A 24,022-nucleotide genomic window follows, 5' to 3' on the forward strand; every position below is an offset into this window, starting at 1 on the left:
GCTGATACAGTAATACCTGATAAGAAGATCATTGTAAGTCTTATTTCATATCTATCCTATAAAATAAGATAACAACTCATAATGTTCATCACATATAATTAGTTGTAAGACTTATTTGTTATAGATTACTTTGCTTAATTGAATTAGATTTTCAAATTAACTGCAAGCATAAAATTTTACAGCAAAAACTCATCAAATTGTATTTAACTCAATTTTTCTTCATAAGTACATACTAATAACCTAATATGGTGTGTTGCAGCCAAAATGAACACTACATAATATACAAATAAATAAATAAAATTAGGAAAAGAAAAATATAGGCAACCCAAGGAAGCAGTAAGGAGATACTTCACGAAACTTCAATAGCTCCATTCCCCTCTCGGCTCACAATAAATTAATAGAGGGATCAAAAGAGTTATGCATATGAGTATTCTTTCAGAATTTTAATCGATTTTTGTAATTAGTGGAGTAATAAATTTTGAGACATTTAAGTTCTTAATTATAGAATAGGAATGAAGGGAGGAGTAGTAATTGTCATATTTATTCTTGTACAATAAAAAATAAAAAAATAGGGAAAATTGTCAAAAAAATGAGAAAAAACATAAATAGAATCCTTGGTGAAAGAGAGGTGCATCACCTTTTCTATTCCTAGCTTTACTATATATATATAGATGCTTTATGATAATTATTTTTTGCTTACATACCGAACACAAGAAAATAAGTAAGATACCCACTTATTTTCCTGGAAAACGTTTTCCTTCATACCGAACACACCCTAAATGGAGTTTGGATATTTACAAAATAAACTCTACCAAACCTTTTCTGTCAAACAATTATGGAGGTTTGTACATGAAGATTAAGTCATGTGAAAAATAAAAAAATTCAGGAAAAATATGGGGGTAGCCGTTACAAGTGATCCCCTGAGGGTATTACCACCTCGTATGAAACTAGTGTGTGGAAGGGAATTGTGAAAGATTATAGAAAAGTTTCTTAAATTTTGCATTCGGTAATAGTAGATGTGTCTTATTTTGGTTGGATATTTGGTGTGGTGGTACTACTACTAAAATTCTATAACCATATAAAGCTGGATAAGGAGGCTACGATGGGTAAGATGTCAAGAAGGAGATCAAGTATCCTGTCTCTTTCAGGAAACTTGTTCGAAGACCGACAACAGATTGGGAATAGGATTAGTTGAACCATTTCCTACAGAGGGTCTACAACAGTATGGGGAGGTTTATAGATTGCTAAGGGAAGGAGAAACTTCAAGACAATTTTCAGTTAAATCATGTGATAATAGTTTGGGTAAAATGGGATGCAAGTGGATGTGGATGTCAATTGGGAGGACAAAAGCGCTAGTAAACTGACGTTTTCTTACATGGTTTATGGATTGGATGCCATTCTGATGGCAGATAATTTGAGGAAAGAAAGTTCTGTAGTAAGTTGGTGTTCTTAAGAAGCATATAGGAGGTGAATCACTTCTTACTATATTGCACTTTCCGACAGTTATGAGCTCTAGTTTTCTCCATGTTTAATTGATGAGCTGCCTAGAACAATGATGAGGTTATGGCTAGCTGGGGGATGAAAAGCTGGAGATTAGAAGAAAATACTATCCAAGGATGCTTCTCGTTGTACTTTTTCAAGGGTGTACAAAATTCTATGAGGATATTTAAGAGCTCCCTTTTGTTTCATTTATTCCTTTTTCTGGGATCAATCTTCGTTCATCTATTCTTTGGTGTAAAAGGATATGCTATAGATATAGATGATTGGATTTTGTGGGGTTTGAAGTAGATCCACTCTGTAGAGTGACGCCATCTTGGTGTACTATCATTGAAACTTTTTGGCTTGCCAAAAGATTATGTGATCCTGATCTTTGTGTTGATATTAATGTATTCTGATGAAGGATATGGACATATGACTCATCAGCACCAGCATCAAGAAATGCAACTATCTATTGTGGGGCAGAGATCATGTCACTTGAGTGGGAGTGCAAATCTGACCGTTTGGTAAGACACTGTCAATATAATAGACATAGATTATTATGCCTTATAAAAAAAAATAGACATAGATTATTATGTTATGATTCTTGTTTCTTTTTCATGTTAATTAGTATAGTTGCAAGCTTCAGTACTGGATTGAATTCTAATGCTTCTGGAACTAATGTTCTTCTTGAGAAAAGCTTCTCATAGGCACAGCTGATGGAGGAATCAAAGCATGGAATGTCGATGCTAAGCGTGTTGTTTGTGATCTTAGCTGCACAGAAGCATTCCCAAGGTTCCTCACACACATGGAATTCCTCTTTCTTCTTTGTGGAAAAATGAAATACTTGGACACATTCTTACTCGTTCTTTCTTCCGTCCTATTTGATGTAGCGTGTTGGATTTAAAATGCAGCCCTGTGGAGCCAATTTTTGTGTCTGCTGCAGCATCGAGAGGGTAACTTGTGCTTTTACCTTTTCTTGTACTATCTCTATGTGCTTTTTTGTGCTAAAGTTCTCTATTTATTACGTTGATGTCCTGTTATATTGAAGTTATATACTGAGAACTGCAGGTGCTAGTTGGTAAAAGGGAAAAGGGTCAAAAATATCCCTCTACTTTGGAAAAAGGGCTAAAAATATCCTTGGGGCAAAAAAAAAAAAAAAAAAGGGCTAAAAATATCCTTCGGACTTATTTTGGGTCAAAAATACCCTATTAAACTTTTCTAACATACCCCTCTTTTAACAGAAATATCCAATCCCCCCAAATAACCATTTTTTGACCCGACCCATTATTAACCCGACCCAATAAAATATTAAGCCCTAATCCACCAAAAAATAAAATATTAACCCCTATTCCACCAAACAATACCCAAACGTTCCCCACCCCTAACCATTTCCATCATTTCTTGTGCCCCGTCTAGCTGTAGTTTTTCTACTTCTATCATTCTTTCCGTGCCATACTAGAGATAATCAGTGAACTTTACATGTAAAAAGACTGATTTGATTCACTACATAATGCAGATTAGGGGTTAATATTTTATTGAGTCGGGTTAATAATGGGTCGGGTCAAAAAATGGTTTTGGGGAGATTGGATATTTCTGTTTAAAGAGGGATATGTTTGAAAAGTTTAATAACGGGAGGGGTATTTTTGACCCAAAGTAAGTTCGGAAGATATTTTTAGCCCTTATTCCAAAGAAGAGGGTCCTTATTTTTAGCCCTTATTTCCTGCTCTCCTCTGCTCTTTCTCTCTCCTCTGCTCTCTCCCAATGGTAAGATTTGCCCACCCGCCACTCCGTTCGGAGACCATACGTCATCACTGTTCAGGTGACGCCGGCGACCAGGTAACGCCGGCCACTTTTCCGGCCAGATTTACTTTTCTTCTCTCTTCCCTTTTCTTTTTCTCCTCTTCTCCTTCTCTTCTCCTTTTTTCCCCTTTTTTAACTGCTTCTGGCGCTGCCAGTACGCCGCTGCGCCATCGCCGGCGACTTTTTCCGGCCAGCCCTCTCTTTCTCTCTCCTTTTCCCCTTTTTCTTTTCTTCCTTTTCCCCCCTATTCTCTTCTCCCTTTCAGGTATTTGTGAACATTTTCCGGCAGTGAACAGTAACTCGACCGTGAACAGTGTTTTCCGGCGGCAACCAGGTTCAGTTCAACTGGAGTTGGTACCTCCGGTTGCCATATCCATTATTTGTCCATACACTTGTAGTTATATTTTGCTGACTTTAGACCTTTGAATAATTTATTAGTTCATACTCATTTTCGTGGCTTTGGTTAGTGATGGTAGACTAGGGTCATGTTCTCGTTCGGGGACGGGGGCGAGGGTTAGGAGGGGTAAGTGGGTTAAAGGAGCGTCTAGGTTGAGAGTAGGTTCTTGGAACATTGGGACGTTAACGGGGAAGTCCATAGAGCTAGTTAAGATTCTTAAGAAGAGGAAGATTAATATAGCTTGTGTCCAAGAGACTAAATGGGTAGGTCCTAAAGCTAAAGAGGTAGACGGGTATAAGCTGTGGTTCTCTGGTAGGTCGAAGTATAGAAATGGGGTGGGCATTTTAGTAGATAGTGATTTAAGGGATCAGGTGGTAGAGGTTAGGAGAGCAACTGATAGGATAATGTCAATTAAAGTGGTCGTTGAAGGGCTCACTTTGAACATTATTAGTGCATATGCGCCGCAAGCGGGCTTAGGCGAGGAGGAGAAAAGGCGCTTTTGGGAGGATTTGGACGAGTTGGTGGGAGGCATACCGCCTACTGAGAAGTTATTCGTGAGAGGTGATTTCAATGGGCACATCGGGCCTATTTCAGGAGGTTATGATGATGTGCATGGAAACTTTGGCTTCGGGGACAGGAATGGAGGAGGAGTCTCACTTTTGGATTTTGCAAGAGCTTTCAGGTTGGTGATAGCCAATTCGAGTTTCCCAAAGAAGGAGGAGCACTTGGTAACCTTCCGTAGTTCAGTGGCTAAGACTCAAATAGACTTTTTGCTCCTTAGGAAGGACGATAAAGGTCTGTGCAAAGACTGTAAGGTCATTCCGAGCGACTACCTTACAACCCGACATAAGCTCTTGGTGATGGATTTAGGGATCAAGATGTCGAGGAAGAAGAGGGTCGTGGATGACCGACCTAGGATCAGATGGGGGAGTTTGACCACGACTAGTGCCGTGGAGATGGGAGAGAAATTGAAGATTATGGGGGCCTGGGATAGTAGTGGGGATGCGACCAGTATGTGGGATAGGACGGCTAGTTGCATTAGGGCGGTAGCAAGGGAAGTGTTGGGGGTCTCGACAGGTAGTCGTGGCCAGCATCGAGGGGACTGGTGGTGGAATGGAGAAGTTCAAGGGAAGGTGGAAGCAAAGAAGGTGGCGTATGCGAAGTTGATAGAAAGCAAGGATGAGGTGGAGAAGTGGACGAATAGGGAACTTTATAAGATGGCGAGGAAGGAGGCGAAGTTGGCGGTTTCGACGGCAAAAACGGCAGCTTTTGAACGCCTTTATGCTGAACTAGAAGAGAAAGGAGGGGATCAGAAATTGTTCAGGCTAGCCAAGGCGAGGGAGAGAAAGGCACGTGATATGGATCAAGTGAAGTGCATCAAGGACGAGCATGGCAAAGTATTGGTAGAAGAGACTCTCATTAGACGGAGATGGCAGTCATACTTCTCCAAACTCTTAAATGAAGAAGGGGACAGAGACATTGTGTTGGGAGATTTAGAACATACAGGAAAGCGTAACGATTTTGGGTATTGTAGGAGTATTAAGGTTGAGGAGGTTAAGGGTGCTGTTCGTAGGATGCGCAGGGGAAGAGCGACCGGACCTGACGAGATTCCTGGGGAACTTTGGAAGAGCGCGGGCCAGGCAGGTCTGGAGTGGCTGACTAGGTTGTTTAATGTCATCTTTAAGACGGCAATGATGCCTGAAGAATGGAGGTCAAGTGTAATGGTCCCTCTATACAAGAACAAGAGAGATATCCAGAGTTGCAACAACTATAGAGGTATCAAGCTGCTAAGCCATACTATGAAAGTGTGGGAAAGGGTGGTGGAGATGAGGGTGAGGAAAGGCGTGTCTATTTCAGAGAACCAGTTCGGATTCATGCCGGGACGCTCAACTACAGAAGCCATCCATCTTGTGAGGAGACTGGTGGAGCAGTATAGGGAGAGGAAGAGGGACTTACATATGGTATTCATCGACCTAGAAAAGGCTTACGACAAAGTCCCAAGAGAGATCCTATGGAGATGCTTAGAGGCTAAAGGCGTACCTGTGGCGTACATTAGGGTGATCAAGGACATGTATGAGGGAGCCAAAACCAGGGTAAGGACAGTAGGAGGAGACTCAGAGCACTTTCCAGTTGTGATGGGGTTGCATCAAGGATCAGCTCTTAGTCCGTTTTTATTTGCCTTGGTGATGGATGAATTGACGCGGCAAATTCAAGGTGAGGTGCCATGGTGTATGCTTTTCGCGGATGACACAGTCCTGATCGACGAGACTCGTAGCGAAGTTAACGCTAAGTTGGAGGATTGGAGACAAACTCCGGAGTCTAAAGGGTTTAAGCTGAGTAGGACCAAGACAGAGTACTTAGAGTGTAAGTTTAGTGAAGCACCTCAAGAGGCTGGCTTGGAAGTGAGGCTTGGTACCCAGGCCATCCAGAAGAAAAGTAGTTTCAAGTATCTTGGGTCTATTATGCAAGACAGCGGGGAGATTGACGATGATGTCACACATCGTATTGGGGCAGGGTGGATGAAATGGAGGCTTGTTTCCGGAGTGCTATGTGACAAGAAGGTGCCACCACAACTTAAGGGCTTTTCTACAAAGTGGTGGTTAGACCAACTATGTTGTATGGGGCGGAGTGTTGGCCAGTTAAGATCTCTCACGTTCAAAAGATGAAAGTTGCCGAGATGAGAATGTTGAGATGGATGTGTGGCCACACCAGGAGTGACAGGATTAGGAATGAGGATATTCGGGACAAGGTGGGAGTGGCCTCGGTGGAAGACAAGATGCGAGAAGCGAGATTGAGATGGTTTGAGCATGTGAAGAGGAGAGACACAGATGCCCCAGTGCGGAGGTGTGAGAGGTTGGCCATGGATGGTTTCAGACGAGGTAGGGGTAGGCCGAAGAAGTATTGGGGAGAGGTAATTAGACACGACATGACGCAGTTACAGCTTACCGAGGACATGACCTTAGATAGGAGGGTTTGGAGGACCCAGATTAGGGTAGAAGGCTAGTAGATAGTCTCATTATCCTGTCTTATTAGTAGTCGCATTTTCGTAGTATAATTTCTTGTGCTCTGATTTATGCTATTATCTGTTATTTCCTGTGCTTTGATTATTCTATATTATCTGTGTCGCTTGCGTTACTTCATTTCCATATCGCTTTGAATCTCTTAGCCTTATCTGACCTCTTTTTATGCTTTTTTTATTGAGCCGAGGGTCTTTCGGAAACAGCCGTCCTACCTTGGTAAGAGTAAGGTCTGCGTACACTCTACCCTCCCAGACCCCACGTTGTGGGATTCCACTGGGTTGTTGTTGTTGTTGTATTCCAAAGAAGAGGGATATTTTTGACTGTTAAAATTATTATTTTCATTTGACAACTATGTACCTAAAATTGCTTAAAGCAGGGGAATTGTCACAAAACATTCTTAAGCTACAACTTTTTCATAACAGGACAACAACAACAATAACAAAGAAGAATTGAAATACCTAGGACATACGTTGTTGTCCTGTTATGAAAAAGTTGTAGCTTAAGAATGTTTTGTGACAATTCCCATGCTTTAAGCAATTTTAGGTACATAGTTGTCCAATGAAAGTACTAATTTTAATAACTAGCACCTACAGTCTCAGTATATATATTTCCTTATCTGGGTCCATTTAATTTCAATACTGGTAAATAGTTTATCTTTTAGAACAAATGAAGAGGTTCTTCAAATCTCACACCTATTCCTGCATTTTGGTATACAAGTCACTAACCAGATCAGAAAAATTCCTGACAAACACGTACTGAATGTAAGTAATACACCAATGAAGCCTTAATCCAATTAGTTTGTACTGCTTATATGGATTCGTTTCCTTCATTGTCTTCTATTCTTAGTCAAGTCCGTTGTCTGTATGATTTTTCATGAGATTCTTGGTTTTGTAAGACAATCTTCTTTGTTGAAGTGTGTGTAACCATCTCTGCTAAAATCTTAAGCTATTAGAGAGCACTTTTATTTACTTAGACATGTCTTCGACACGGCCGCTCACGTGGGGTACTTTATTCCTTTTTCATGGGCAATACGTGGAAATTATTTTTGACAATGAGTGGTGTTTGAGACTCTAACCTAGGACCTCTGCTTGCTCTAAAGCCATGCTGAAGTGTGTCTGACCATTTGGTCTAAAAGTTTAAGCTTTTAGACGAGTTTGGTTACACAATTTAACATGATACCAATTAGACCCATTCATATTCTAGGTTTACCCAATTTTAGGCCCTCATGTCATGTTGTCCACGCTCTAGATGTCTAGTCCTAGGCAGAAGGGAGGAGGGGTAATAAGTATCTCACTTTGGTGGAGAAAGTGGGCGTTGTCTCCTTATATGGTCTTGGACAATTCTTCCCTCTTGAGCTATCTCCGAGTAGGTAAAGGTCGTGCCTCTCCTCTTCACATGCCCGAACCATCTCAGTCTCGCTTCCCACATCTTGTCCTCCACCGAGGCCACTCCAACATTGATACAAGATTAAGAAAGAAAAATAGAATTAGCATGCAAGAAAAGAAAAAGATAGATAATTTGACACAACTTGAGACTTAATTTAGCAACCAAAGTTATAGAAAACTAAGACCTCTAAATTAAGAGCAAAAGAAATACCAAATTCTTACGAAGACCTCAAGGGATTTGAATCCCAAGCAACCTTTCCTCTCAACAATTACACAATCCAAGGCTTCACAAGCTCTCAACACTCAAAAGAGTTTTACAATCTCAAAATATGAATAATCAAAATAGTCTAAGTCTTCTAAATGAAATAAACTACTATTTATACTAAGGCTCAAAAGAAGACAACTACACTATTACACTTTTACCCTTAATGAAGTAAGGGCCTTGTTTGGGTGTCTTCTTTTGGGAACAAAGCTTGAATTTGCAAATCTTCAAATGATAGTCACATTGCAAGTATGACCATCTTCAACCCTCTTCTCCAAACCATCCTCCCACGCTATCATGAACACTTGAAATCCCCGGGAAGGTGCTAGAGTGTATTCAAGTATGTCCCTCCTCATGAACAATGTTTGCATAGCTTGAAGTTCCCTCGCTTGGCTCCTTGTAAAAGGTCTTGATGCCATTCGAGTTGTATCATTCTCCCCTTCTTGAAGAGAATTTGTCCTCAAATTTAAGGGATCATCATCTTGTACCACCATAGGAGAGAGATCACACACATTGAAGGTGTTATGAACTTGGTATTCGGGTGGAAGATCAATTTTGTATGCATTATCATTGAGTCGTTCAAGTACTTCAAATGGACCATCTCCTCTAGGCATCAACTTGGTCTTTCTTTTGTTGGGAAACCTCTCATTTCGGAAATGTACCCAAACCCAATCACCCGGTTCAAGCACAACTCGTTTGCGACCCTTGTTTGCTCTCTTGGCCGTTTCTTGATTCATTTTCTCAAGGTGAAGCCTCACCTTCTCATGCAACTTCTTCATGGCCTCGGCTCGTTTCTTGCCATCTAAACTCAACACAACGTCTTGAGATAAAGGGGTTAGATCTAAAGGGGTTAGGGGGTTAAAACCATAAACGACTTCAAAAGGTGACATGCCAATAGTGCTATGAATGACTCTATTGTAAGCAAATTCAACCAAAGGCAATTGATCTTCCCAAGATGTTAATTTTCCTTTAACCATGGCCCTAAGCATAGAACCCAAGGTCCTATTGACAACTTCGGTTTGGCCATCTGTTTGTGGGTGACAAGAGGTAGAAAACAACAATTTAGTACCAAGTCGTCCCCACAATTCTTTCCAAAAGTGGCTGAGGAATTTGGATCCCTATCGCTCACAATGGTTTTGGGAATACCATGCAACTTTACCACATGTTCAACAAACAAAGAGGCAACATGAGGAGCATCATCAACTTTATGACAAGCAATGAAATGAGCCATTTTAGAAAATCGATCAACCACAACAAAGATGCTATCTTTACCCCTTTTGGTTCTAGGCAAACCCAACACAAAATCCATCGAAATATCAACCCAAGGTTGTTGAGGGGTGGGAGAGGGGTATACAAACCATGGGGAAGGAGTCTAGACTTGGCGCCGCGACATTCAATGCATTGGCCACAAATCTTAGCCACATCCCTCCGCATATGAGGCCAATAAAATTGCTCCTCAAGAATACCCAAAGTCTTATCAATCCCAAAATGTCCCATCAATCCCCCATTGTGTGCCTCCCTCACAAATAATTCCCTCCAAGAGCTCATGGGCACACACAAACGCTTGTTTTTGAACAAGAAACCATCAAACCTAGAATAGGGAGTAGACGACCTATCCCTAATCCACCTCTCCCTTTCCCACTCTTCGCAATCTAGAAAGATTTTGGCAAATACGGGGTCCTCGGAATACAATGTCTTCAAGCTTTCAAAACCCATCAATTTGGAAGACAAGGTATTAATCAAAACATGTTTCCTTGATAGGGCATCCGCCACTACATTCTCCTTTCCCTTTTTGTATTGGATTACATAAGGGAAGGTTTCAAGGAATTCAACCCATTTAGCATGCCTTTTATTCAACTTTCCTTAGGCCTTGAGATGTTTTAAGGACTCATGGTCGGTCCTAATCACAAACTCTTTAGGCCACAAGTAGTGTTGCCAATTACTCAAAGCTCTAATCAAAGCATACAATTCAAGATCATAGGTGGAGTAGTTCAACGTCGCACCCTTAAGCTTTTCACTAAAATAGGCAATGGGTTTTTGGTCTTGCATTAAAACGGCACCAATACCTACTTTGCTAGCATCACATTCAATTTCAAATATTTTGTCAAAGTCGGGTAATTGCAACAATGGTGTGGAGCTAAGCATTTGTTTCAAAGTTTCCAAGGCATTAGCTTGCTCCACACCCCAAGAAAAAGGTTTGTCCTTTCGGATTACCTCGGTCAAAGGAGCGGCTATAGTGCTAAATCCTTTAACAAAACGCTTATAGAAACTAGCCAAGCCATGAAAGCTTCTTACATCTCCAATGGATTTTGGAGTGGGCCAATTTCTTATGGCTTCTATTTTGGATTCATCAACCTCAACCCCCCTTGAGCTCACAACAAATCCCAAGAAAACAACTTCATCCACACAAAAGGAACATTTATCAACATTGGCATAAAGTTGTTCTCGTCTAAGCACTTCAAACACACATTTCAAATGACTAACATGCTCATCCATGGTTTTGCTATACACCAAAATATCATCAAAGTAAACAACCACGAATTTGCCAATAAAAGGTTTCATCACATGATTCATCAAACGCATGAAAGTACTAGGAGCGTTAGTGAGACCAAAAGGCATCACCAACCATTCATATAGACCAAACTTGGTCTTGAATGCAGTTTTCCACTCATCTCCGGGTTTCATCCGGATTTGATGATACCCACTCCTAAGATCTACCTTAGAGAATATGCATGAACCAGTCAACTCATCAAGCATGTCATCAAGACGAGGTATGGGATGGCGATACTTTACCGTTATCTTGTTGATGGCCCGACAATCAACACACATGCGCCATGATCCATCTTTCTTTGGTACCAAGATCACGGGCACGGCACAAGGACTCATGCTTTCTCTCACAACTCCCTTTTTGAGGAGCTCATCCACTTGCCTTTAAAGCTCCTTAGTGTCATCCGGGTTGGCTCTATAAGCCGGTTTGTTTGGCAATTGAGACCCCGGAACAAAGTCAATTTGGTGTTCAATTCCCCTCAAGGGTGGTAACCCTTTTGGGAGTTCCGTTGGGAACACATCATCAAATTCTTGCAAAAGAGAAGAAATAGAACTAGGGAAAGAAGGGGTTAGTTCATTAGTGTGCAAGGCATAGTCCCTATGCATGAGGAGAATCACCGGTTGATGCTCCCCCAATTCCTCCCTAATTTCCCCACAATTCGCCAAAAGCGACACCTTGGTTTTTCCTCTAAGCTCTCCTTTCTTTCCACTCACCTCTTGAGAACTACTCTTCTCTACTCCCTCTTCCCCAACATTCTTCTTTTGTAATGCACTATGACCCTTCTCCTTCAACTCCCTCATTTTGTTATAGATCTCACCCACTTGGGAGGGGGTCATGGGATTCAAGACATATTTGACACCATTGTGGACAAGGGTGTATTGGTTAGTTCTCCCATTATGGTTGACGGACCTATCATATTGCCATGGTCGGCCAAGTAGAAGATGACACGCTTGCATGGGGACAACATCACACAACACCTCATCGTGATACTTCCCAACGGCAAATTTGATGATAGCTTGCCTAGTCACCTTCAATTCACCACATTCATTGAGCCATTGAAGTTTGTAAGGGTTTTCATGGCGGGTGGTGGGAAGTTTCAAGAAATCAACGAGTGTGGTACTAGCAACATTGGCACAACTCCCACTATCAATGATCATGATGCTAGTATTTTGGTTAATGATGCACTTGGAATGGAAGAGATTTTCCCGTTGACTTGGGTCATCTATTGCTTTGCTTATCATGGTCCTACGCACCACATAGAGAGGTACAATAAGCTCTTCATCACCATCAACAACATCCCCTTCACTATCATGTTGTTCATTCTCATGATTGCCATCATACTCTCCCTCACACTCTCCCTCATCCTCACTATAAGTGTCCCTCAAAATAAACGCTTTTCGATTAGGGCATTCGCTTGCTCTATGACCGAAGCCATGACACTTAAAGCATTGAATAGGAGTTTTCGTACCTCCTTCTTTTGGCGCAAACTTTGGAGGTTGTTGGCCGACTTGCTTCTCAACTTGGGAATTCTTCACAGATGGTTTCTTGACTTCTTGCACGACGCCCTTATTCTTTTGCCAATTGGAGGAGAAAGCCCCTCGTTCTTTGTTATTGTTCCATGAACTCACATAGCCCCTTGACTTATTGATTTTGTCTTCCTTGAGACCCTCCTCTATTTCAATAGCTGCTTGAAGGGTCTCTTCAATGCTCCCATAGTTGTGGAGTCTCATTTGGGAGACAATGTCACCATTTAACCCGGCTCGGAACCGAGTCATAGCATTTAATTCATCCTCGTCAAAGTCGATCCTCATCTTGACAATTTGGAACTCATCATAGTATTCTTCCACACTCTTCTTGTTTTGCCTTAAGGTGTACACCTTCTTAAGTTGTTCTTGTTTGTAGCGTTCGGTGACATACTTACGCCGCATGGCCTCCTTCAATTCATCCCAAGTAGGTGTGGGCGGGAGCCCAATAATTCTTCTTGCTTTCACTTGAGTTTCCCACCATGTGGAGGCATACCCTTCAAATTGAGCAATGGCGTAAGACGTCTTTTTCACCTCGGACATGTCATTCGTCAAGAAGATTCTATCACAATGCATCACCCAATCAAGGAATGTATCGGGATCACTACTTCCTTTGAAGGTTGGGAGAGTAACCTTGATGGAATTGAGACTCGTGTCTCGCCCTTCGCCATAACCGTGATTCCCATTAAATTCTCCATCGTCGTCATAACCTTGATGGTTACGACCTTGGTACCCTCTTTGCCTACCCATGTGAGGGTTAGGACCATGTCTTCCACCCCTTCCTCGATAACCTCCTTGTGCTTGCCCTCGTGGCCTCCAACCTTGGTCACCATAATGTTCGTGCTCAAGTATAGCTTCCTCTATTTCTTCCTCATTTGGTTGTTGGATGTTTGGACGGTTTTGGGGTGGCATTGGTGCATTTAGGGGTGGGTCATTTGGATTTTGATCTTGTGGGAGTGGGTTGTTTCGTTGGCCTATGGGAATGTTGTTTGGTGGGGTGAGAGTCGTGTTTTGAGGAGTGTTTTGGGGAGTGGGGTTATATAGATGATGGAAGGTGCCGGGTGACAATGTGGGTGAAGTGCTTCGAGTAGCTCCGCTTGTGCCGCCTTGGTATTGCACTTGGGGCGAATATGAGACCTCCCTACTACCTCCTTCAATTGCTTCCACCCTACTTCCCAAGTTTTCCATTCGACCACCCATGTTTTCCATTCGACCACCCATACTATCCACCTTATCGTTCAAGGCTTGTAAGGCTCTCATTACATCAACTAGTGTGAGTTCCCCGGTGGGAACTCGAGTTTCATCCTCCGTAGCCATGGTACCTATTAAGACACTCAACAAAACAAGCAAACACGTTAGATTAGTAAAATCAACTCACAATCGCTCAAGTATGCGCACTTTTGATTGCCTCACAAATTGCTTCCGCCAAAGATTGTGTGCTTGTTAATGTCGACTAGTCACAAGGGTTCAAATTCTACTCTTGGTTGGAATAGATTCTTGTTAGACCAAGAAGAACGAGGACGACTCAATAAAACAAACGCACTTGAGCCAAGAAATTAACAACGAAGTAAAAAAAAATGAAATAAAAAGCACGAAAGGAATTGGTACGAAAGAAATGCGGACACAAGAACTAGCAAACACAAGTAGGAACAACTACTAAATGGCTACTAGTTGAGAGACACAAGAAAATGGAATGCAAAAATCGGGAAAATAACTAAAATTTCGGGCCCGGGTAGGTGATAACTTGAAAACACGACCGGGAAGCCCCAATTGATCCAAGGTATCAATTTGAAATAACGGAAATTTTTAAATTTCTGTACTCTTTTTTTTTTTTTTTTTTTTGTTCCCTACCAAAGGATTAGGGACATAAGACCATCAACTAAGGATCAAGATTTTTTTTTATTTTTTTGAGAAATGGAATCAAAGAGAATTAGAGTTGAAAAACCTGAAATGTGCAACCTGCGACACCTGTGCAGAACCTGCGACTCGCGGGTTCAACACGCGATGGTGATGTGCGTCTCGCAGATGATGCACCCCAAAATGCTCAACTCTCTGTCTTAAAGTGCGACACCACCTGCGACTCGCAGGTTCAACCTGCGATGGTGATCCGCATTTCGCCGATGATGCACCCCAAGTGTTCAAATCTCTGTCACCGGGCGCGACTCCACCCGCGACTAGCAGGTTCTACATGCGACTCGCATGTGTCTCATGTAGTGTCGCATATGGGCCAATTCGATGCCTTCTTTTTTTTTTTTTTGCAAAAATCAGAAACTTAGACTAAGTATTTCTGATATTTTTGTTTTGTTGGACCACAAACACTTTTTCACAAATTTATTTGACAACTTTTGGATCAAATGGCCCTTTGGAGAGTCTTCTTCCTTATGAAGATTTGAAGGTCTTCAAGAATACAAGAACAATTCAAAAATTCAACTACCCTCAAATCAACTCCAAATTGGCTCAAATTTCGGATTTAAGTTCTCTTTAATGTAGAGAACAAAGCCCAATAGGTTTCAACCTTCAACTTCACCTTCTTCAACAAGACCCACTTTCAAGTTCTTGAAGCTTTGAAGCTCAACAATGGTGGAACACAAACCCTAACTCCAAATTGAAGATTTAGACTCTAGAAACACTAGGAAACTCTAATCTAACACTAGATTCAACAAAATCAACAAGAAAATTCGAGTTTTTTTTTTTTTTTTTTTTTTTGTTGAATCAAAACCCAAGACTAGATTTGATGGAACAAACCTAAGCTAAGCTCTGATGCCAATTGATACAAGATTAAGAAAGAAAAATAGAATTAACATGCAAGAAAAGAAAAAGATAGATAATTTGACACAACTTGAGACTTAATTTAGCAACCAAAGTTATAGAAAACTAAGACCTCTAAATTAAGAGCAAAAGAAACACCAAATTCTTAGGAAGACCTCAAGGGATTTGAATCCCAAGCAACCTTTCGTCTCAACAATTACACAATCCAAGGCTTCACAAGCTCTCAACACTCAAAAGAGTTTTACAATCTCAAAATATGAATAATCAAAATAGTCTAAGTCTTCTAAATGAAATAAACTACTATTTATACTAAGGCTCAAAAGAAGACAACTACACTATTACACTTTTACCCTTAATGAAGTAAGAGCCTTGTTTGGGTGTCTTCTTTTGGGAACAAAGCTTGAATTTGCAAATCTTCAAGTGATAGTCACATTGCAAGTATGACTATCTTCAACCCTCTTCTCCAAACCATCCTCCCACGCTATCATGAACACTTGAAATCCCCGGGAAGGTGCTAGAGTGTATTCAAGTATGTCCCTCCTCATGAACAATGTTTGCATAGCTTGAAGTTCCCTCGCTTGGCTCCTTGTAAAAGGTTTTGATGCCATTCGAGTTGTATCAAACATTGTCTCGTATATGTTCATTTCTAATCTTATCTCTCCTAGTGTGCCCATAAATCCATCGCAATATCCTCATTTGCGCAACTTTCATCTTCTGAATGTGAGAGTTCTTGACTGACCAACACTCCACCCATACAACATAGTTGGTCTAACCACCACTCCGTAGAGCTTGTCTTTTGAGTTTTGGTGGCACCTTTTTATCACACAAGACTCCGGATGCGAGCCTCTACTTCATCCACCCAGCAGTAATACGATGTGTGACATCATTAATTCTGTAAAGAATGGATCTTGGGCCTAACTCAACCCCAAAAGCTAGCTCATGAGGGGAGGATTGCCCAAGTCCATATAAGGAGATCACCCATCTCATTAACCATCGACATGACATTTTGTTTTTCATTCTGTAACACCCCACCTCGCGCCCAGGACTGCACATCTGAAGCGTGGGCAATTTAATTTGGGGGACCAACATCGGGTGAGATGGGGCCTGCTCTGATACCATGTAAAGAATGGTCTAACTCAACCCCAAAAGCTAGCTCATGAGGGGAGGATTGCCCAAGTCCACTGTCCATATAAGGAGAGCACCCATCTCATTAACCACCGATGTGACACTTTTTTTCAACCCATCTCATTAACCACCGATGTGGCACTTTTTTTCATTCTTCAACAAAGTCTGTTTGACAAAATTTAATTATGCACTTGGTTTATTTATTATACAATATTTATATATAATATAGTATTAAGTAGTAAGCCTTGGCGTAACTGGTAAAGTTGCTGCCATGTGACCAGGAGGTCACGGGTTCGAGCCGTGGAAATAGCCTTTTGCAGAAATGCAAGGTAAGGCTGTGTACAATAGACCCTTGTGGTCCGGCCCTTCCCCGGACCCCGCGCATAGCGGGAGCTTAGTGCACCGGGTTGCCCTTTATAGTATTAATTAGAAATTACATTTACAATTTGGTACAAAAATGTCATAGGAGCAGTGTTTAAATGAACGACAAAAAGGGCCTTTAACTTTTAATGGTTATTTTTTCTTTTAACTTTACATTTTGGGGCATATATATATATATATATATATATATATATATATATAGGGGCATCCCACTTATATATATACTAGTTTCTTGGCACATGCGTTGCACGTGTATGCCATATTTTGTAGAATACAATATTGCAAAATAATTTCAAAACAAAGCACCGAGTACAATAACTTGATATATGAATTTATGAAAATAGTCTTGTTTTAACTATACAAATAACTACATAGAATTGACTTACACTTATAGTCTGATGAAATATTGTGTATTTGTGTTGACATCTTTTTTTGATTGAATATATGTATTTATATGTAAATACATATGGATAATCTATGAAAAACCCAATAAGAATAAAAACATTTGAAGAATTATGGATCAAAATGATTGCCGCAAGAATACAAATCAAAGTTTGAATGTTACACCAACACGAGATGATTTCATATTTAAAAAAAAAAAAAACACTAAACTTGATATTAGGTTGACACACCAATATTATTGCTTTTTTCCCCTTAAATAAAACATCAAAAATAAAGCTAGTTATAGTTTATTTCACTAAAAGAGAGACCACTAATCTTTTTTGTTGGCTTTAATTGTCTTATTTGATATTGGACGTTAATCTTCATTGTTTGTTTTCGTCTTCATTGTTATTGAACTCCTTTCCCATGAAATAGGAAGAGACTTGTTTATCGTGAAATCAGTAGACTTTCTGTGTGAAGTCATGTGTTGGGGTTTTGAGAAGTAAGATGGTGGAAACACTACATAGCAAAATCTTTATGTTAATACAAAGTGTTTAACTATATTTCTTGTTTAATTATACAAATATAATTACTGATACCATCTTATACGCACAATATTTGATTCATAAAGCATTTTTAAGGAAGAACTAACGAAAGATATTATTTTATTTCGAATATTACTGAAGACTTGGACATATCATTACTCAACCAAATCATTTTGGAAATTCAATATATTCCAATCTAAAATAGTCACGTGATGTAAATATATAACAAAAGAAAGGCATGAGCGAAAAACCCATATTGGAATGCTGCGGACGTACAAAAAAGACAACTTCGTTATCACTATTCAAATCCACATTGACATATGTTTAGAGAAAATATTTGGTTTAACTTTCACTTAGATGTGTTATTCATTTAATAGTTTCACGAGAATCATAAGGAATAGCAAAAATCATCCTACTCCAAATATTTAAATTTTTTTCAAGCTAATTGGTCACGGCCCCTAACACAAAATTTCATCAGTATCATTAAACAATGAATTACATCTTCTCTAACAAAAGTAATAGTACTAACAAAAACACTATGATATACTCCAATCCTCCGTCCCAAATTAACAGTTACTTCAACTTTAAAAAAATTATCGAAAATTAATTCACTTTAGGAAATCAAAATTACAATTGGTAATTGTTTTCAACTATACACTTAATTGCACATTATTTGAGAAAAATAAATCAGTCTACTTTATTAAATAGGAGTAACTCAGAAAACTATGCTTTGGATTTATTATTTTTTAATAAATATATATAAAAAAAAACTAAATTAGCAGTTAAAAGGGAGGGAAGGAGTATCATATTGGTCCAAATTATTGAATCATACAAAATTTCTCAAAGCACAGACTACAGAAAATTGAGAAGGTGGTGTCGTTTGATCTTGTGATTCACCTTTTAAGAAGACCTTAATTGTGAAAACAACTGTTGTCATAAAATGTGTCATTGTAGGCCATGTGGAAACCGTGGATTGTTGCAATCAAAATTAAATATTATGTTGTGATAAAATTAGCCTAAAGGAGAAAGCCAAAACATTTGGATTAGCCATGAAAAGTTGTAAAGCATAAATATTGAGAAAAGCAAGGTGTATAGAGTGCTTGGATTTAAGAATTTACCAACGATGTACTGTAAGGTCTCTAATTGGCAAAGGAAGTGTTTTAAAAGAAAATGAAATGGCAACTACTCTTTCTCAATCGGTGGGATCTCTTTCTGAAAAGGCTTTTTTAGTTTGCGTTGGCTAATAGGGAGTTATTTATGGCATTTATTTAGAAAAAAATTAAATATGAAAATTATTGAGAGGGGTGTTAAGGTAATTTAACTTTTAAGTTTAGGAGTTCATGCTTTTAATATAATGTAGATAGACATAGATATATAGCCCATTGTTGAGAAGCCTAGCCCACCAGCAATGGAAAAACCCAAGATGAGAGCTTTTTGCTTCATATGGGAACCCAAGAGTTGACGACAACTATGATGGTAGCGATGCTTTTCTCCTCTCTTTTTGATTTCTTGTTACATTTTTATCTCATTGCTTTCCTTTTCCTTCTTTTGTTTCCTTTTCCTCCATCTCCTTCTCTCTTCAGCTCTTTGTTACCTTTTTTTTTTTTTTTGCCTTCATATGGTAACCTGAGAGTTGACGACAACTATGATGGCAGAGAGACTTTTCTCCTCTCTTCTTGATTTCTTATTATATTTTTTTCTCTTTGCTTTCCTTTTCCTTCTTTTGTTTCCTTCTCCATCTCCTTCTCTCTTTTGCTCTTGCTTTCTTTCCCCTTTTTCTTTCGTTCCTTCCTTCTTTCTATTCATCCACATTGTCAACACACCCTCTTTGGATTGACTAGATCAGCTTGAGCGTCCAACTGGCACCTATGTCATGTTGTATCCACATAAATCAGAGACGGGAAATGGAGGATCTGTGTAACATAATGTGCCCTTGCATTTAAAGGTTTACACAGGACATGTCCAACCATTTCAGATGCTTTTTCTTATTTTATCTTCTATTTGTGCTAGTTGCCTTGCTTTCCGATTTGATAATTTTTAATCTTGTCCAATTTTTATGACCCCACCTCATCTTTAACATTCTTATTTTTACAATGTTCATATGTGAATATGGAAATTCATTCCCATAACATAGTTGGTCTCATAATCTTTGAATTTGCCTTTTAATTTTTTGCATCTTCTAATCACGTAACCTTTTCATAGCACTCCTCTGTTTCACTTTTTCTATTTTAATTATGTGTTACATTTCTTTAAAAGAAATTTGTTTCGATAAGTGATTGAGTCAGTAAATTAGATTCTTTTGTTGATAGCATAAATAAGTGAATTGATTCTGGTATTAGATTGGTAGGAGAGGGTTTTGATAAGTAAATAGGCATAATACATAGATAGACACCTTAACTTGGCCTCAACTGGCAACTAAACACTCCAACTTTGAGAACGCACATCTAGACACCTAAACTCGTTCCCACTGTGTCTCGTGGAAACCCAACGCTGACATGGCACATAAATTTTGGAAGTGTCTAGATGATTAATTTGTAAGTTTGAGTGTTCAACTGACACAGTGGAGACAAGTTGAGGTGTTTAGATGATCATTTTATAAGTTGGAGTATTCAACAGATGGTAGAGGCAAAGTTTAAGTGTCTTTCTATGTATTTTGCCTACGTAATTTAGTTTTGGAAAATAGACAGTTAGTTGTGGGAAAATGGATATATCTCCCAGTTGTTAACTTGTTAGTCAGAATTAGCTGATTATATTTGATGGTGAATGAGGATTTTGGTTACGGTTGACATGTCTGGACCTTTTTATTGTTTCTGCGTCTGCTTATTGGGTTGCGCAGTGTCATGATTAAGAAGTAGGTATTCCAACTCATCGCCCTATGTCCTGTTCAAACTCTTGATTGGAATAAAAGTTTTCAGCTAGTTGGCTCTAAAGAGCTTGGCTTGACTACAAAATGTGATTGCTGTGAGATGAATGAGTCCGACAAACCAACAAGAAATTAAACTGAACATAGACTTTCAAAATGATTCTGAAGTAGTGAAAAGTATAAACTTTGCGACATTTGATCTGTTTTTGAAATTATATTAAACCTTAAACTGTAAAGATTCTAAGATAGAAGCATCTAAGCTTAGCTGTTGAGCATCATCATCAGCGCTAGAGTTCTGAAGGAAGCATTAAGCGGAGGGAGATTGAGAGACCAAAGGGATAGTGGAAGGAGGGGTAAGCAATACCTGTAGGTTTGTGGAAATGATTGGGCAGTTCCGCCAATTATCATGATAGCATATGAGATTGGAACAGAAAGCCAAAAGTAAGCAAACTTGTGCTGCTTGATTAGTATTCAAACAGTAATTGTGCTCAAGCTTGGCTCGTTAATGAACAGTCTTTGGTCGGTTCATATTCATGAGCCCCATTCATTTACCCCTAGCCTTTGATAATGAGAAATTTGATGTGGTGAAATAGGGGGATCGGTGCACCAGGTTTCAGTGCAGTGCTCTGGGTCCTGTCCTGTAGGAGTCTTCATTGCTTTGAAATTATTAGTCTTGATACTAGGAGTATTATTATCTTTGTACATTTGCTTATTTTTTTTAGTTCTCTATTACAACTTGACTGTTCCCTTACTTCATTTATCTTATCTTATTATGTTGTTGCTATTACTGTCTATTATTATTGTTGTCTTTGCATCTTTTCTTGAGCTGAGGGTCTATCGGAAACAATCTTCCTACCTTCACAAGGTAGGGTAAGGTCTGCGTACACTCTACCCTCCCCAGATCCCATATGTTGTTGTTGTATCTTCTTCTATCATGCCATTCTCCTAAAACGTTGGGTCAAGATATCTAATTGACTGCACTTTTGCACCGCAGTTCCTTCCAATCTCACTTAACGTCGTTCTTCTTAGTGGCATGACCCAATTTGTAGGGCTGTGACGGGCAACTAGCAAGCTCGCCCCACTAGGCGAACCGGGTGATATCATTTAACTCTTCCATTCTCAAGCATTTCACTATATTATAAATCCCCAAAATCGTTCAATATTCATAAAGTAAGCGGGTTTGAGCCTTGGAGCAACGGTAAAGTTGTCTCCGTGTGACTTATAGGTCATGGGTTTGAGCCATGGAAGCAGCCACTAATGCAAGCATTAGGGTAGGCTGTCTACATCACACCTCTTAGGGTGCAGCCCTTTCCCGGACCCTGCTTACGCGGGATGCTTTGTGCACTGGGCTGCCCTTTTAGAAGGGGAGTCTTAAAGCAACAGTAAAGTTGTCTCCGTGTGACCTATAGGGTTTTAGACGTGGGAGCTACCACTAATGCTTGCATTAGGGTAGACTGTCTACATCACACCCTTTGGGGTGCGGTCCTTCCTGGGACCTTGCTCACGGGGGATGCTTTGTGCACCGGACTGCCTTTATTCATAAAGTAGATAAGATCCATGTGTTAAACATCTCAACATAACTAGCTCAAACAACTCTGAAAAAAGAAGAAGCTCAAAGCAACTGAATACTGCATGGAGCAAACTCTGAAACGTGTAACAACCAGTACAGTTGTCCCAACAAACAAAAGGAAACTAAATTCATCATCCACGAAAGATGTGGGGCTTACCAGAGTCTTGTAACTAGCTCCTCGATGTCACCTTTTTTGGTCTATGGCTGTACATGTAATCATGAAAATGTGGGATGAGTCCATTGACCCAGTGAACGAATAACCATCCATAATTGTTTGGTCTATGGCTGAAACGTGTAACAACCAGTACAATTGTCTCAACAAACAAAAGGAAACTAAATTCTTATAGATGAGAGCACTCAAAGACAACCAGAGAGAGTGGAGCAAAACTACTCAAGGTAATCTTGCTTTGCAGAAACAATCCATCCTTAACCAGCTTGCAGTACTACTAGAAGCAATTCATGAACATAGGGCCCTGACTGAAGAGGAAATCTATTCAAAAATTGCTTTACTTGTTGAATTTGAGGAAATTGCTAAGGAGGAAGAGGTGGCATGGAGACAAAGATCAAGGGCTTTGTGGTTGAAGGAGGGGGACAAGAACACTAAGTTCTTTTATAAAACTGCTAATTCACACAGAAAATTCAACAACATTGATGAGCTGAATGTTAATGGACAGACTATCAAGAATCCTGAAGGAATTAAGAAGGAAATTGTTGAATTCTACCGGAAACTATATTTTGAAACTGAATCATGGAGACCAACTGGTGGTATTAGAGATGGCCTCAGAATTACAGAAGAAGAAAACCAGATGTTACAAAAGGAATTTGAAAACCAGGAAATCTTGAACTGTGTCAAACTATGTGCTGGAGACAAAGCTCCTGGACCTGATGGGTATACAATGGCTTTTTTGTTCATTGCTGGGAAGTAGTAGGTGAGGAGGTGATTGCTGCAGTAAAAAACTTTCATGATAGATGCTTCTTTGAGAAAAGTTTTAATGCCACTTATGTGGCTTTGATTCCAAAAAAGATGGGAGTCAAGGAGCTCACAGATGTCAGACCTATCAGCCTGATAGGTAGCATCTGCAAAATCATTTCCAAATTATTGACTGAAAGACTTAAGAAGGTGATGCACAAATTGGTAGATAACCATCAACTAGCTTTCATCAAAGGAAGACAGATAATGTATGCTATTCTTATGGCAAATGAGTGAGTGGACTCAAGACTGAGGAGCAGTGAGCCAGGTATTTTATGCAAGCTGGATATACAGAAAGCCTATGATCATCTCAACTGGAATTTTATTCTAAAAACTCTGGCTAAGAGAGTTCTAGATGGATCAGGTGGATAAAATTTTGTATTAGTTCAGTAAAGTTTTCTATCCTCATTAATGGATCTCCAATAGGTTTCTTCCCCTCTCAGAGAGGCTTAAGACAGGGTGACCCCCTATCTCCTTTCCTATTTATCATTGCTATGGAAGGACTCAATGATATGCTAAGAACTGCTCAAGAAAATTCGTGGATTAAGGGTTTCAAAGTTTCTAACAGAGTAGGGGAAGATATGGAGATTACTCATCTCCAATATGCTGATGATACTCTGATCTTTTGTGATGCTGACAGGGAGCAACTTGAAGCAGTACCAGGTTTACTAAAAGCTTCTTATATCCAGTAAATGAAGTAACTAATTTGTCCTCCTTGATTGAGGTTCTGGGAGGAAGATCTGGGGAATTGCCAACTGTTTACTTGGGGCATGCCCCTTGGTGCTAAAAGCAGGTCCATAGGAATATGGAATGGGGTGGTTGAGAAATGTGAAAAAAGGCTAGTGAACTGGAAGAGCCAATATCTATCCTGGGGGGGGGGGGGGGGGGGGGGGGGGGGGGGGGGGGGGGGGGGGGGGGGGGGGGGGGGGGGGGGGGGGGGGGGGGGGGGGGGGGGGGGGGGGGGGGGGGGGGGGGGGGGGGGGGGGGGGGGGGGGGGGGGGGGG

The 24,022-nt window shown here is 40.1% G+C and overlaps 1 protein-coding gene across 1 annotated transcript in view; it reads left to right on the forward strand.

The window, feature by feature from the left end:
- LOC132616635 (uncharacterized) overlaps window positions 1-24,022 on the forward strand; it is a 59,839-nt gene that overhangs the window by 16,016 nt on the left and 19,801 nt on the right. Inside the window, exons 8-10 of the mRNA XM_060331185.1 lie at window positions 1,901-2,003; window positions 2,177-2,271; window positions 2,370-2,432. Coding sequence (XP_060187168.1) covers window positions 1,901-2,003; window positions 2,177-2,271; window positions 2,370-2,432 — 261 coding nt within the window. The remainder of the gene's footprint in view (window positions 1-1,900; window positions 2,004-2,176; window positions 2,272-2,369; window positions 2,433-24,022) is intronic.

Source organism: Lycium barbarum, chromosome 11 (genome assembly GCF_019175385.1).
Source record: "Lycium barbarum isolate Lr01 chromosome 11, ASM1917538v2, whole genome shotgun sequence".
NCBI classification, from domain to species: Eukaryota; Viridiplantae; Streptophyta; class Magnoliopsida; order Solanales; family Solanaceae; genus Lycium; species Lycium barbarum.